The 15,219-nt window shown below is 62.0% G+C and overlaps 7 protein-coding genes across 7 annotated transcripts; 3 read left to right on the plus strand and 4 right to left on the minus strand.

The window, feature by feature from the left end:
• Positions 1-50: 50 nt before the first annotated feature.
• Positions 51-2,989, plus strand: EHS24_006424 (uncharacterized protein; the record flags this gene model as incomplete). The annotated part of the gene is made up of 3 exons (XM_028621882.1): positions 51-625; positions 848-1,226; positions 1,268-2,989. The coding sequence occupies 3 exons, from the start codon at positions 51-53 to the stop codon at positions 2,987-2,989; spliced, it is 2,676 nt and encodes an 891-aa protein (XP_028478334.1).
• Positions 2,990-3,426: 437 nt separating this feature from the next.
• On the minus strand, positions 3,427-5,059 carry EHS24_006425 (uncharacterized protein; the record flags this gene model as incomplete). Its single annotated transcript, XM_028621883.1, has 3 exons — positions 3,427-4,282; positions 4,407-4,672; positions 4,739-5,059. 3 exons carry the CDS (start codon positions 5,057-5,059, stop codon positions 3,427-3,429), a joined length of 1,443 nt encoding a protein of 480 aa, XP_028478335.1.
• A 1,638-nt stretch (positions 5,060-6,697) lies between these two features.
• Positions 6,698-7,759, minus strand: EHS24_006426 (uncharacterized protein; the record flags this gene model as incomplete). The annotated part of the gene is made up of 1 exon (XM_028621884.1): positions 6,698-7,759. The coding sequence occupies one exon, from the start codon at positions 7,757-7,759 to the stop codon at positions 6,698-6,700; it is 1,062 nt and encodes a 353-aa protein (XP_028478336.1).
• Positions 7,760-8,777: 1,018 nt separating this feature from the next.
• EHS24_006427 (uncharacterized protein) lies at positions 8,778-9,313 on the minus strand (the record flags this gene model as incomplete). The annotated part of the gene is made up of 2 exons (XM_028621885.1): positions 8,778-9,236; positions 9,290-9,313. 2 exons carry the CDS (start codon positions 9,311-9,313, stop codon positions 8,778-8,780), a joined length of 483 nt encoding a protein of 160 aa, XP_028478337.1.
• A 1,710-nt stretch (positions 9,314-11,023) lies between these two features.
• On the minus strand, positions 11,024-11,458 carry EHS24_006428 (uncharacterized protein; the record flags this gene model as incomplete). The annotated part of the gene is made up of 2 exons (XM_028621886.1): positions 11,024-11,386; positions 11,435-11,458. The coding sequence occupies 2 exons, from the start codon at positions 11,456-11,458 to the stop codon at positions 11,024-11,026; spliced, it is 387 nt and encodes a 128-aa protein (XP_028478338.1).
• A 1,724-nt stretch (positions 11,459-13,182) lies between these two features.
• Positions 13,183-13,946, plus strand: EHS24_006429 (uncharacterized protein; the record flags this gene model as incomplete). The annotated part of the gene is made up of 2 exons (XM_028621887.1): positions 13,183-13,185; positions 13,239-13,946. 2 exons carry the CDS (start codon positions 13,183-13,185, stop codon positions 13,944-13,946), a joined length of 711 nt encoding a protein of 236 aa, XP_028478339.1.
• Positions 13,947-14,508: 562 nt separating this feature from the next.
• EHS24_006430 (uncharacterized protein) lies at positions 14,509-15,015 on the plus strand (the record flags this gene model as incomplete). The annotated part of the gene is made up of 2 exons (XM_028621888.1): positions 14,509-14,712; positions 14,773-15,015. The coding sequence occupies 2 exons, from the start codon at positions 14,509-14,511 to the stop codon at positions 15,013-15,015; spliced, it is 447 nt and encodes a 148-aa protein (XP_028478340.1).
• Positions 15,016-15,219: the final 204 nt, after the last annotated feature.

A 15,219-nucleotide genomic window follows, 5' to 3' on the forward strand; every position in this document is an offset into this window, starting at 1 on the left:
CTCTGCTATACACCTCGTCCTCTTAACACTCCACCGGCAAGCACCGCACCATGCGCCTCGCCGCACTCACTCGCTGGACCCTCGGGGCTCTGCTGGCGGGCGCTGCCCTCGCACAGGACAACAGCACCAACAGCGCCTCGGCGTCCTCGCAGGCTGCGTCTAGCGGAGCCTCAGGCTCAGCTTCGGCGTCTACCTCGGCGCTCGCCTCCAACGTCGTGGTGACGACCATTACGTCCCTCAGTGCCGGACCAAGCACCACCTCCACAGCGACGTTTGTCCTCACGCTCACGCTCGCCAACAATGCCACGGCAACAGCCAGCACCACCGCAAACACTACTACCGTGAGCCCGAACGGGGCCGTCACCACCAACGGAACCGAGACAAACGGCACGGCAGGCACAAACAGCACTGTGGGCGGCAACACGACGGTGGTGTGGAACGACACCATGTCGTACCTGCCCTTTTCGCCCAAGCTGGACGCTGCATACGGTGTCGGCGGCGCACTGCTCATCATCACCGGCATCCCGGTGGCCACGCTCGGGGGCCGCAACCGGTGGTCTGCGCTCGCGATTGTGTCCGGGTACAGTTTTGGCCTGTTCTGTATGGTTTGCATCCTGTCGTTTGGGTGAGTTTCCTTCTGCAGCCGGCTGCGCAACGACGAGGCGTCGAGGCGTTCAGTGTGTACTGTATCGGTGTCGGAGCTCCACGACCCGGCGCACAACGCAAAAGCATGGCGTCTCCATTGTTCGGGCCCGTGCACGCCGCTCCTTTGGACAATTGCCATTGCGACCCTGGCTCTTGTGCTAGGTGCTCTACGTACGTACTGCAATGCTGACGCCACGCGCAGAGTGACTCCCGCCCTCTCACCGCCATCGCCCGTGGCACCGTCCAACGCACTGCGCGGCCTGTACCTCCTCGCAACCGCGATTGCGACGCTCATCGGTGCGGCGCTTGGAATCTTCTTCTACACGTTCACAAAGTACTGGGTCGGCGCGGCCGGAGGGTTCGCGTTTGGCTGGTTCCTCCTCGCACTGCGCAAGGGCGGTCTCGTTGGCCAAAGCGTTGGTGGCAGGTGGGGCATTGTGGGCGGCTTGACCGTCATTGCCTTTCTCCTTACGCTGGTGCCCAAGTGCCATGAAACCGTCCTACTCATCAGCAGCGCCTGGATCGGTGCCACGGCGTTTACGCTTGGCGTCGACTGCTTTACGCGTGCAGGGCTGAAAGAGGTAAGCTAGGAGGACTCGGTACGATAAGCTCACACCCCCAGTTTTACATCTACAACCTCGGATACGGGACCATCTTCCCCAGCCTCAATGGCGGCAAGTTTCCGCTCACGCAAAACATGCAAGTCGAGCTGGGTGTTGTCGCTGCTGCTGCCATTATCGCCGCCGCCATCCAGTTCAAGATCCTCGAGCACCTCAAGAAGCGCCGCCGGCACATCAAGGAGGAGGAAGAGGCCCGTATCGAGGCCGAGCAAATCGACAAGGCGGCTGAAAACTTTAAGAACGTCGACGCCGAGCTCGCAGAGTGGGAGGGCAAGCATGGCGAAAGCAGCCCCGGTGTCCTTTCCCGCGGACTCATTCCTTCTTCCACTTACACACTGGTGGGCAGTGGAAGTGGCGGCAGCGGCCACAAAGAGATGCTCGCGTCGGGCGAGTCACCGCCCCGCAACTCTCAACTTGTCGAGCCTCGCCGTCTGTCGCTTCTCGAGGAGATGGGCTATGCCGACGAAAAGAACACCTCCGCCAGCCCCTCGACTCCGGCCACACCAGTGGACCCCGAGTTGGAACAAAAGCTCATGCTCCTTGCCGAAGTCCGTCGCGCTCGCCAGAGCGTCCGCTCGTCCATGGACGCTCTCAGGTCTTCCGCGACGACTCCCTCTGAATCCCTCTCGGGGACCGCCGTGCTCGAGCGTACCGCCAGCCCGGCGTCTGGCATCATCATGCACAGCCGCAACAACTCGGCCACTTCCGGCCGCCTCCTCGACCCGTCGTCGGCGTCGCAGCACATTCGCAGCCCCTCTGGTTCCGGCAGTGTGCTCCTTGACGAACGTCTGCGCCGCGACTCGCTTGGGTCGCGTCAGCTCATGGCCGCGGACCCTGTCGCACGCACCTCGTCTGCGGGCAGCCGTCCCACTGCCAGCACGGAACCCCTCATTGACCGCTCGTCCATGGACCAAAGGCCCCGCTCCGAATGGGACGAATACGTCGCCTCGCGCACCATCACCACTGCTCCCTCTGCCGCTCCCGTTCAGCCCCGATACTCGGTCGTCTCGGAAAGCGTCCAGCGCGCCATTGCTCAACGGCACGAACGCTCGACGAGCATGTATGCGCGTAACCCCGACGCCTTGACCCCAGGCCACGAGTACGGCCAGCACCTGGCCCGCACGTTCTCGAACGAACCGCAGGTTCCGCTCAGCCCGCCCGCCCGTCGCCGCAGCAGCGCGCACTATGAGCGCGAGCGCCGCACGTCGCGCTTAATGACGACGGACGAGCTCGCCGACCGCCACCGCGAGATGCTCGCGCGCATGCAGGACCGCGTCTCGGGCCCGTACAAGGAGGAACAGGCGCTCGAGTCGGCCAAGGAGCAGTGGGAGAAGCGCAAGCGCGAGGAGCGCGAGGAACAGCGGCGCCGCGAGGCGGAGCGCGCACCCAAGGCCGAGCGCGGCGACACGGCCGGAGGCGGCGGAGCGAGGGTGTCGACGTCGGACGACCGCGCAAAGCGGACCGAGGACTGGCGCCGCAGCGTCACGTCGCCGCCCAAGACCACGGCGGCGCTCCCGACCACTCCCTCGCGCGGTGGTAGCGGTACCGCAGGTACCACCGCCGCCGGCGAGCGTGACCGCGACCGCGACCGCCGTGCGTCCATGGCGGAGGAACGCCGTCGTACCAGCACGTACGCGTCGCCCTCCAAGCCCGCCGCCGCCGCCGTCACCGGCACCCGCCGTTCGTCCGTCAGCAGGCGCCCGAGCAGCGGCTTCATCGCATAGACTGGGCCCGCCCCGGTCAAACTCAACAAGCACCAACATCCACAAACACACCCCACGGACACTTTCTCTCTCCTAATGAGCTCCACCCCCACCCCCACACACACTCTCTCTCTCTGTAGCATGACACGGACTATAACGCCAGTAACATATTTCTCTCTCTCCTGATTTCTCCAAGGCCCGGGCTCGGCCCTCATGCATGGTCCATGGTTCATGGTTTGGCTTTATGGTCTACATGTTTTTTTTCTAATTTCACATGGGGGAGATGGTGGCGGCGGCTGCGCTGCTGCTGCTGCTGGGGTCTACTAAGATAAGATGGTGGTGTGGTGCCGTGGGTGTTGTCTGGGGTGGGGAGTCGTGTCAGTGGTCGTTGCGTCTCGTGCAATGTGTCCTTTTTGGTGTGGGTGGTTTGGGTTATAGTGGGCGGGCAGGTCGTCCGTTTAGGGCGTCGTTGGGGAGGGTGCTGACGCTGTGGACGACGACACGGGTGTCGCTGTCGCACTGGTTGATCCGGTCTCGGCGGGAGCTTGCGCCTCGGCCTCGGCCTCAGCTCCGGTCTCGACAGGGGCAACAGGTGTCGCGGGTGATGGAAGCATGTCCATGAGCACCACGGCTGGCTCCGCTGCCAAGTCCATGAGCTCGACGTCTGGCCCCGGTGCGGCTGGGACGGTCGAGGGTGGTTCTGCTGCTGGCTCTGCTGCTGACTGTGCTGCTGGCTCTGCTGCTGGCTCTGCCGTTGCCTCTGCTGTTGACTCCGCTGTTGGCTCTGCTCCTGGCTCTGCGCTCGCTGCCACCGTCTCGGGGACAACAGCTGCGCTCGCCTCGGGGACAACAACAGCCACCCCGCTGTCACCGCCGCCCCCGATCACACCGCGCGCCACATCCATACTGCGCGCCGCGCCGTCGCGCCTGACCTCGTTCTGCACCGTGTCCCAGCTGGGCGGGTGCGCCTGCGGGTCGCCGAGGTACACGTTGAAGTCGGGCTCAAAGTACGGCGGCTCGTCCCACGCGCGCTCGGCGAGCGCGAGCCCCGGCATGCCTGTCAAGTCTGTAATGTCCGCCTCGGACGGGCGGTGCGCGTGGCCGTAGCCGTGGGCGTGGGCGTGGCCGAGGGTCGCAGTGCTCCCGTTGACGGTGAGCGGCGCGAGGTTGGACGGCACGGTGCGCAGCGACGTGGACGTCTCGTCGCCCTCCATGAGCGTCGGCATGAGGTGGATCCCCTCCTCGTCGCCCGAGGCGAAGCTGTCCGAGTCGCTGTCGCGGTCCTCGGCGCGGCGGCGGGCGCTCGGGTCGCGTCTGGGACTCTGGTCAGCCACCACCAATGTTCAGGTCAGGGCCAGGGCTTTGCTTGCTTCTCTCTCCCACAGCACAGACGAGAGATGGGAGAGACAGCCAGTGCCACCACCTTCACGCGACATACCTCAGCAACACGGTCTCCTCGTCGCCCGCCTCTTTGGTGTACACTGGCAACGTGCGGACGGAGCGGCCGCTCTCGGTGCGGCGAGGGGCGTCGCCGCGCGCCCGGCGTGTCCGCCTGCCTCCCGCGCCGGTCGCTGCGCCGCCCGCGGCCGCAGCTGTGGATGGTGTACTTGAGCCACTGGCGCCGGGAGATGCCGAGGTGGAATGCCGGTTTCGATACATGTCGTTCAGGCGATAGCGGTATTTGCGGCCAGCGCCCCATCCCAGCTGGGAAAACAAAAGTCAGCGAACAAAGACCGGGGACAAAGGTTCAAGGACGGAAGGGCAACTTACACAGTACAGGGCAAAGCAGAAGATGATCAGGCCACAAAAGACGGGCACGAACACGCCCACCATGGTGGACATGCTCATCCCGCCCGAGCTGCTGTCAGTGCTGGAAGCAGCCGCGGCCGCAGAGACGGAGGCTGTGGCGGTCGTCGGCGGGGAAGCGCTGCTGGGCGACGACAAGCCCGTGCTGATACTGGTCGTGTTGGCACTGTCCCTCGGTGCCGGGTGGACAGGCGCAGCGGTGACGGCGGCCAGCAGCGCCAACGCCAGCGCTGGGGAGAGCACACGGAGGGTGTGCCGGCGGGACGTGGTCGTGGTCATGGTCATGGTCGTGGACGTGGACGTGGACATGTCTCCTGCCGCAGTGCAGTGTGCCGCTGACGTCCAGGAATAGGGTTGTGTGAAGGATATCCGGGGCGAGGTCGTGTCCGTCGACGTAGACGCCGAGGGGTGTGGGTAGGAGGCGGCGGCCTGGCACAAGTCTTGGCGGTGAGGGGTGTCGGACACGGGCGTGGGATGTAGGAGGCGAAAGATATCAAGAGAGACAGAGAGAGAGACAGAGCGATGATAGATGAGATGGTAAGGGGCACCCAAACGGGTGTCTGGGTGTGGTGGCGCGGGCACAGCAATGTCGAGGCCCCAGAGTCGAAACGATCCGTGCACAGTCGATGATCGCGATGGCGGGGCAGACGTCGGTGCCATGCAGCCAATGTAGCCATGCATGCCACGGCCCATGCATCTGTGTGTCTATGTATGGACCCCGGCGATGCACCGATCAGTATCACAGCTCACAGTGTTGCCTTCAGACCATCGCTTTGGCTCAGAGGACGCGGTCATTCGAGCAATGCGATGTTTGCTGAAACTTGCACTGCCTCGAGAGCCCTTCGCGATCTGGCCACCGCGTGCGTGGAGGAGGGACGAGGGGCAGTGGGCACACGTGTCCTCCGCCTGCGCGCAAAGTACCACTGTCTGGGCCCACGACTGCGCACTGGTGTGGGCATGGGAGTGCTGGTGGGCGTGAGTGTGTTGTGAGACGATGTATGCATGGGTGAGTGGATGGGAGTGTGGGAGGTGTTGCTAAAAGGTGTTTGTCGCGATGGCCTCTGTCCATCGGCATTCCCGACGACGTCATCGGCAACATTCCGCCCAGACTTGTACCGATCACCGAGTACTGACCCAGGCCGCACCTAGATGCCAACCACAGCCAGAGCGGTGCTCGTCGTGCACTTGGGTGGCATGGCATTGTCAGTGCCCGCCTAAGGAACGCAGTTGGCGGTGTGCGCGGGGGGGGGGGGGGGGGGGGGGCGGGCGACAACACAGTATGCGTTGTGCAGAACAGTCAACACTCGCAATGGCGCCCCCATACTTGGTTCTCCTAGCCCCGGATAACGCGCGCTCCGGCGCGGTCCCAGCAAACGAGATGGCCCGGGGTCTTCGTGCTTCGAGGGGAGCCCGGTCGAGAAACCGTTGTATGTTTTGCAGAGGGATGGAGAACGCAGTATAGCGACCCTGAGGCAGATCAGTTGCCGGCATACTGCGTTTGTGACAGACGATCACCACAGATGTGGCGGGGACTGTGGCGGCACGGACCGCCGCCCTTGAATGCTGTGGGAACGCTCTGCACGCTGTTGAGAACACCCATCACATCCCCCAGCTGCCAGCCTCGGCACGAATGTACTTGTAAAATGATACACTGACGTTTGTCAGAGTAACGATCGTCTCATGCACGGTATATCTTACAGCAAGGAATACATTGGCAAACAGGGTCCATGTGGCACCGTTTGTTCAGAAAGATGGATAATACACGTGGTATACAACATTCACAATTCACTCCAGTCCCAGGTTGTTCACAGTAGAGGCGATACCTTGTTTACTTCCGGGAGTTCAGAACGCTTCACTGGCCACTCTATACTCTATATCATCGTCCCGGGGTCGCTTCCGGACTCGCCGGCGTAGGTGTTCACCTTAGGCACACGCCGCCAAGCGCGATGGACCAGGCAGAGGACTCTGTGAACAGGACGCGCACAGGGGCGGGACAGGCGCACGCCCAAAGGCCGCCATGCCCACCGCCTCGGCGTTGATGCGGAGGGCGATGGCCTCGTGCTCGGCCCAATGCCGCGCGACGACGGGGTGCGTGTCGTGCAGCCACCGCCCGATGGTGTATGGCCCCGTACACTCGCGCCATCGCTGCGCGACACCGGGGTACCTCTCCTGCAACCATTGGTGCATGTCCGGTGTGGCCGATTGGTGAACCCCCCCGGCGGCAGTGGCCGTTTGGAACATCCTCTCGCTGGTGGTGGTGGTGCTAGCGTGCTGTCCGCCAACCCCAGCTTGAGGCGACGAGTGGACGCGCGCTCGCGGTGCCGGTTCCTCCCGAACCGGATACGCTGGCGGGTCCTCGCGGCGCGCATACACCGGCGGGGCCACAACCACCATATCCTCGATCTGGAGGAGGAGCTCCCCGTGCGCCACGTCTGTGGCATAGTCTGGCGGTGGCGCTTCGGTATGGGGGGCCTGGGGGGCCCGCGGGGGTGGTGTGGGCGTCGGAGGAGGTGCCGAACCTCTGGCACGAGCCCTTGTCAGCCGCGCGATGCGTTCGCGCAGTTGCCTGCTCTTGACAGCGGCCGTGAGGTGGTTGAGCACCGCGCCAATTGCGCAAGGGCGGTTTGGTGGAGTCGAGCGTAACTGGGCAGAGTGTGCTGGGCGTTGTGGCTGGGTCGGGAGCTCTGCGGGAGAGGACCGGGGCGGTTGCCACGGGTTACGCAATATCGACACTGCTGGGAGTGGTGCTTCTGTTTCTTGTTCTCCTTCCCCTTCTTGTTCATGTTCTTGTTCTGGTGTCCCCATGCCCCACGTTTCGAAGAGGAAGTCGTGGCTGAATATGGGACTGCTGAGCCGCGGCAGTGAGAGACGCGGCGGGTCCAGCGATAGCGATAGTGCTAGTGAGGCTCGAGATGCGGTGATGGTTGGCGATGGCGCTTGGTCTGTTGGGAACCGCCATTGCGGGAGTCCCTCTTCGGGACCCATACTGGTCGACTGGGTGGGTATGTCGTATGAAAGGGGTGCTGCTGCGAGTACCGTAGCCGTGGAAGGGTGGCGTACAGAAGTGGAGTGGTGTCAGGCTATTAAGTGGCAACTGACTGGCAACAAGAGTCTGTGGGTGCAGGCATTGGCTTACACCGACGAGTTGCTCATGCTACCCACCCAATCCCACCAAAATGCCCTCTACTTCGGCGGCGGGCAGTCACAGGAACGCCATGACCGGTGGTGCCTTTCAAGTGCCACGGCCACGGCGGGGGTTCAGTGTTATTCACGCGACACAGCAAACACTGCAAGTAACCCGCGGATAAGCATGTTCCGGAGCCCGTCAGCGCACGCACTGCAAATACGACTCGTATCACACCCCAAAATCGCGCTGTCGCACAACGGCATGACGACCGACCCAGGAACAGCTCGCCGTCGCCTTGTCGCCTTGGCGCTCGGCTCGGTCGTCTAGAAGCCTTCCATCGTCCCTTAGGGGTGGTTGGACCGCCGACTCAAACCCAACACCGATACCGCCGGCACTGCTCTGTTTGGCTACGCCATGCCCCCGTGCGTCACCTTGTCAGCTGATATGGGTGGTCTTGGGCTTGCGCCTTGGCAGCGACGACATCATCACGGATCTTGCGGACGGCGCGATTGGACGACCAGAGTGAACGGGTCGGGACGGGTGGCAATCAGACGCCTATTGCCCGGCTATCGATGTCCACTGCTGCGGGCCGGCGGGTGGGGTCTGGGGTGGTTGTGGTTGTTTTGGCGGCTCTTGAGGTGGGAGGTGACTCTGAGCACTCCAAGTGGGTGTACGGCTATAATGTTCATTTTCAGCAACCCCGTATGCGGGGTGGCAAGGATGACCTATTCTAAGGACGACCACGTCAACACCCCGGGCCAAATATAGAATGAGACATGCAGCTCTGAGGCGGCGTTGCAAGGGCATACGGATACATGTTCACTTATAATACAAAACGGCAAGGTTACGGTACACTTCAGACTTGATTGCACTTGCTTAGGACGACCAGAAACCTGGCGCCTGCGCCGCGGCCATGTTGTCAATCTTGGCCCCGCGGTCCGGGATGGGGCCGAAGAACGTGCCCGGGTGCGTCTTTGAGAATGGGCACATCCAGTCACGGATGGCCTGGACGCGCTCCTTGGTCGACGGCTTCTTCTCGGCCTCGGCGTACGAGGGTGGCAGGATGCTCATGTCCGTGGCCGTGCGCTGGAGGTCGGCGGCAGTGGCGGCGTCCTTGGGGTTGACAGTGCGGGGCAGCTTCATCTCGCCGTATGTTGGGGAGCGGGTGTATCGCGGGAGGTGCATGTGGGACGAGGTCGACGCCGAGCTTGAGGACATGGACGACGTGGTGCTATAGCCAGAGGCGACGGTGGACGAGGTGGTGTCGCGCTGGAGGGTGCCAGTCGGGCCGGTGGTGGTGGCCCTGGCCCTGGACTTGGACTTGGATGAGCAGATCTGAGATATCGGGTTAGTGCATGTCGCTCGGAGGTGATCTAGAAGTGACTCACAAGGTTCCAGGTAGTGCCGGCCATGATTGTGGGTGTGTGTGGGGTAGTGGGGGTGTGTGGCTTGCGTAAGGGGAGTAAAGTTGTGCCGCGATGGAATGAGCAACACAAAGGTGTATGTGTGTGTGTGTGTGTGTGTGAGGGACAGGTGGGTTGTGTTGGTTGTTGGGCCTTCCAGACGACCACATGGGCGACTCCTTATATGTCCTGTTGCACCCCAGAACATGGCTGTACCCCGGGGTATACCCTTATCCATGTGCGACTGTGCAACACTGTGCATGCGACGATGACCTGACCAAGAGATTCGGGTGACGTCGGGGATTGATTGCTGTGCCCAGGTGATCTACAGGAACCAGGAACTCTGATGCTTGGCGGTCGGTACCGTCGCTTCCACCCATCAACTGCCGACCAAACCCTTGGGACCCCGCCCTGCACCTCTCCGTGTCGGGGGGAGAGAGACTGCACATGCAGCGGGTATCTGCGCCTTGGCATCGCTGGATAATACCAATCATGCACCCCATATCGTGCGCAGCAGGACGTCCACATCGTCCACTCTCGGCCGAGATGGCCGTGTGCCAGGAAGCAAGGACGAGAGGGCGTGTCGGCGAAATAACGCGCGGGCACTGCCACTGCTATAGACGCCGGATCTCCATGCCACGGGACCACGGACCACGGGCTCCATCACGCCGACACAGGGGGGGGGGGGGGGGGGACACTGATATTCAGAGACAAGCACGTTCATGGTGCGCTTGTCGTTGCGTCCAAACACACAAATCGCGCATACGAGATAAGATGCATCCGACGCGACCGGGGCTCCTCGGGCATGCACGCAGAGAACACGGGCACGAGACGAGACAGAGACGGACAAAGGAACACATACCCGGAACATGACATTGTGCGGCAATGGGCCAGCTGGATCTGCTGACTGCCGGCAGAGAGCGGTAGGCGGTAGGCGGTCACTTTTCGTTCTTCTTCTGCCCACCCCCCACGGAGCGCCACACGACAGAGAGAGAGCAAACCTAGGAACCACCATCCACACAGCCAAACTTGTTGTCTTGTCTCTGATGTCACCCTCTCCCTGACGTCGGCGTCGACGCCGCCTCGGGTACCGTCGGCAGTGGACCCGTCGCCATGACATTGGTGCCCTGGAGATGAGATGCCGCCGGCCGGAGCAGGACAGGTCCACCGGTCACAGCCAGCCAATCGTGCCGCTCTGGGCTGCTGAACGGTCAGCTCGTATCTGGTGGCCAGCGTCGGTGCCGAGTGGCGATGGTGGGGCCTGTTCGTGGCGGCTTGTTCTTGCTCGTATGGCAAGTTCTCTGCAGCTCCAGTTCGAGTGCAACTGATGGTTGATGAAGTTGGGCAACATCGGCAGCTTGGTGTGTACCTCCTACCGGCGGCCTTGGCACAGAGACGCAGCCGGTCAAGCCGACAAGCCGAGCGAAGGCGTGGTGGACGTGTGGTGGCTTGAGCAACGGTGCCCTGGATTGTGTTGCGGCATTGCTCAGGACGAAGGACACAACCCTTTTGAGACTTATGACACGAGTCCTGGTTTCAAGTCGATGCCCATGCGGTTCGGAAAGTCGATGCAGCGTGCAAGTGTGCAAGTGTGGTGGAGACGCAGAACATTATGATTCATCCCAAGGAAACAACACTATGGTACAGACAACGAGAGGCAATTATGATGGTAGGATACACGAGATCGAGTCGGTACACGTTTTGAGTCGAGTCGGCGGCTCATGCCGTGCCAAAGTGGGCGAGCGACGGGCAGCGGGCAATCATCTCCTCGGGGTAACCGACGTGCGGGTGGCGGACACAGTGGGTGCCCGCAGAGCAGGCGGGGCAGACCTCGCCGCCGCAGCGGTAGATGTCGAGACGCTCGAGCGAAGGTGCAAGAGGCTCGTAAGGGGGCAGGTCGTGCTCGGCGGCGTAGGGTGGGGGCGACTCGACGTCGACTTGGGCGTCGGCGTAGCGCGGCGCAACGTCGTGGCCGACCGGGATGGGCTCGGCAGCGACGACGGTCTCGTCCACCTGGGCATAGATGGTGTAGGCTGGGAGTGGCACGGCCCTCTTGCCCTTGCGGATAGAAGGACGCTTGGGCTGCAGCGTCAGTGTGGTGTTCGGCGACGGGCCACAAGGTGTACTCACAGTAACAAGCGTGAACGACGGCATGCGAGTACGAGTTGGTTGGGTGGTGGTAGTGGTGGTAGTTGTGCTAGCTTGGAGCTCGGATGGTGTTGTGTGTGATATAGGCCGAGGAGGACCGTTGAACCATGACAGAGCTGGGTGGGGTGGTGAGGCCTGAAGCGGGAGTGGGCTCAGTGTGGATAATGTACGAAGAGTAGTGATGTAGAGGAGAGTAGCTGGACGGGGGTGTCCTGGTTGTGTGCAGAGGTGATTGGGTGGCAGTAGATTGCGCGCATGGTGATATATATGTCTACAGCCAAACCGAAATCGCTCAGTCACGGGCACTGCCACCTGTGCTGGCCCCCGCGTCCGTGGCTATCGGACAGCGTCGGAGGAGGTACGGAGGCATGTTGCAAACTAGCTCTCCAAGACATACGCACTCTTGCGTCACTGACTGATCTACAGGCACTCTTGTGGTCTGTCTGTCTCTCTGTCTCTCTGGCTGTACGCTTGGGAGACCCCGCAACACCCACAGTCTTGGGTTTGTTGGTATTTGGTATACGTGAAGGTTGCTCGAGTGGCTGACGTGCCTGTGGTACTGCCCCCCTGCTTGGTACAGGATATCTGTTCTTGGCATGTCGCGTGCGTCGGCTAGGACGCATACAGCACTTGCACTCTCGCATAGAACGCATACCTCGATACCACCGACCACGCTGTCGGTCACGTCCGATGGCTCGGCGTCAGGTCATGACGCCGACACCGAGCCTTGGCACCGTCCACTCGGCCGTCATGTAGCAAGTGGCGTGACACTAAACCGTCTTTCGTCCTTGGCGAGGACATTGCAGTCACCACCGCCGCGGCCGAGGCCCACGCTCTGTAGGGTCGCCGAGGGTGCGAGCTCGCTCACAGCGAGGTCAATGCGACTCGGCGACACGACACGACACGACACATACACCCACACGCTTGCCGGCGGCGGCGGCCCGGGTGTGTGGGGGCTGGGATTCTAGCCGACCAACGGCCAACGGTGAGGTCAGCCGCTGACATCGCGATGCATTCCGGGCGTATCCGCGGGTTCCAAAACGCGGCCTGGCGCGAAACAAAGACGTAACGCGGCGTTGGGCACTGGATCTGCAGATGGGCAGGCACTATCGCATTATGTTGGTGGGTGTGGGTGTGGATGGACGGCCGGCACTTGGAAACAACGGGGGGACACGCTCCCAATCTGCGCATGTCGCGCTCGCATCGCTACGCCGGCCAACATCCCGATAGCCACTGTACGCCACTGTCGCGCTCGGCACGGCACCTCCGGGGCCAGGTGACGGACGTGAGGAAATAATCCTACTCGTCAGTTCAACGTCAACGCGTGCCGGCCCTATCGGGGCAGGGAGTTGCGGTGAACCGTTGCCGCCGGGTGTCAGCGCCCCGGCGCATGCAGCCTGAGATTTCAGGTGTGGGCGTGGGGGTGCGTCCACCTGGCCACCTGGGTATACCTGGGGTATGGTCCAGTGGCTGCCAATGTTGCCCCGGTGGCGTCTGCTTGGCCCTCCTCGTCATCGTGTTCGCGATGTTTTCCAGGAATATGGCCCACCACATCAGTGGAGCGATCACAGGCCGTGTCTCATGTATATAACCGGCCTTGTCCGTTGCCACTCGTTTTCCCATCACCCATATATTTTGTCTCGTTTGATCGCAGCTCTGAGGCTCTGCCCTATACTCCACCCACGTCACGACCTTACCCTTACTCCACCACTCCCATACCACCCTTCAAGATGGTGGGTCAAGCGTAATACGCGCCAGAGCGAACCATTGTCCTAACATGCTGCAGAACACACTCGACCCATGCTGCGCGTACCACGTCTACGTGCCCGGACGCTGTACTTCAGTGAACGGCTCCCACGTCGCCGCTGAACCAAACAACCTCATCCCACCTGCGGCCCCACCTCCATACTGGGAGGCCGTGTCGGGGGCCAGCAACGCCGCAAGCAGCCACCAGCAGCCCACCACCATCTCGGTTCGGCACCATGGAAGCCGACACGCGCGTTACACCAGCCACTGTGGCTGCGCTGAGACCGACCGCCAGAAGTTTACGGCCATTGCCCAATGGCACCGCTCGGTCCAGCGCTGCGCCGACTGGATAGCCACTGTCGACCAGTCGACAGAGGACCCCAACACAAGCATCGCTGCATCAGCGCCACCCCCAGTCCGCGCCGCCTACCCCGCAGGCCCATCACGCGACCGCTCGCCCTCATCCGCAGTTCCCACTGTCCACAGGAGCCCTCTGATGTCATCTCGCGCGCTCCCAATCAACATCCCACGACAGCTGCCACACGTCGCCTCGTCGCTCTGCTCCTGCCTCGACTCGCACTGCCCCGGAGGCGAGCTTGCGCGCGACAACTTTGTCGTCTGCAGGTGTCTGGAGCCAGACTGTCCCGGCGGCGAGCTGGCGCTCGTGCACCAGGCGCTTGCGTCCAGCCAGTCAAGCAGCAACGTCAAGGCACGGCGCTCGTCTCGACGCGCTGGCTTCTCCCTCTAATATAGTCGTCGTTTTAACATAGGATGAGCGAGCGGGGTTGGGGCCACTGGACATTAATAGCTTTGCAGCCGTGTATCGATTCTCCCCTGTATGCATCACCATCAGTATCTTCACTGTCACCAGACCCACCAGCAGCAGCTGCAGCACCCGTTTCTCACCCTCTGCAATGTCAATTGACCAGTCTGATTCATGAAGTCATGGAGCGAGAGCGGGATCGAATTGATAATTCCCTCAAAACCGAGATCAAAGGAGAGTACGTTGGTCGGCACGGTCGGCTCGGAGGCTGTTGACATCATAGGGACCAAACATAGGCACGCACAGCTGTTCGTCTTGGCATTTGGTATTGCATCAAGCGTGGCGGTATGACCTTTGGTACGTCTTTGTCATATCACACACTCTGGATGATGTACAAGGTACAAGGAGAGAGACGTGCAACCTGTGCACGAGTGCAGCCTCATCGGACATGGCCTGTCGTCGTGACAGACGCGAGATGCTTAAAAGGGATGGACAGGTTGGTGTGTTCATGTCCACAACCACCTCCCTCACAACCGTCCCCCACAGCATGACTTCAACACTAGCCTCCACCCTCGCCGTCCTCGCTTGTGCACTTTCGGTCTCGGCCGCACCCATCGACCAACATGCAGGCAACCTCCGCCGCCTCGTCTACTATGGCAACAGCAGCGGGAGCAGCGGCCCACCCACTGTGTGGATCATTGTCGCCGTCATCGGCGGTCTCCTGTTCTTCATCAGCCTCATCACCTGTGCCGTAAGTCTCTCTCTCTCTCTCCAACATCCAAGTTTTGCCGCCACTAACATATCTCCACAGGTCCGTCGGTCCGGCGCGTCCATGTCCATGCGCCAGGCCGCACCGTCGCTGTCGCTGTCCCAGTCCATGGGCCACAACCCCAACCCCCCGCCATACGCCGTGACCATGCCAGAGGCGGCGCACACGGCCGGACACCACCACAAGCACCACCACAGCCACAACCACATGGGTACGCACGCACACCACCACCACATGGCCACGCACCACCACCACATGCCGTCGGTGGTCACGCACCACCACTGAGGCAGCAGCCCGGATTGACGCGGAAATCCCCTTTGTAGCTTACAGGTTGTACAACAGTCGCGATGGGATGTACATACATATGAGTTGAACCATCGAGTTGAAGCGGTGAACGCGAGCAAAACAGGCACACATACATACAGTAGCATCACAACCAGGCACAGTGTACAAACAAGGTCTCTAGAAAACACAACAACGACGACGAGC

This window comes from Apiotrichum porosum (assembly GCF_003942205.1).
Source record: "Apiotrichum porosum strain DSM 27194 chromosome Unknown scaffold_3, whole genome shotgun sequence".
NCBI classification, from domain to species: Eukaryota; Fungi; Basidiomycota; class Tremellomycetes; order Trichosporonales; family Trichosporonaceae; genus Apiotrichum; species Apiotrichum porosum.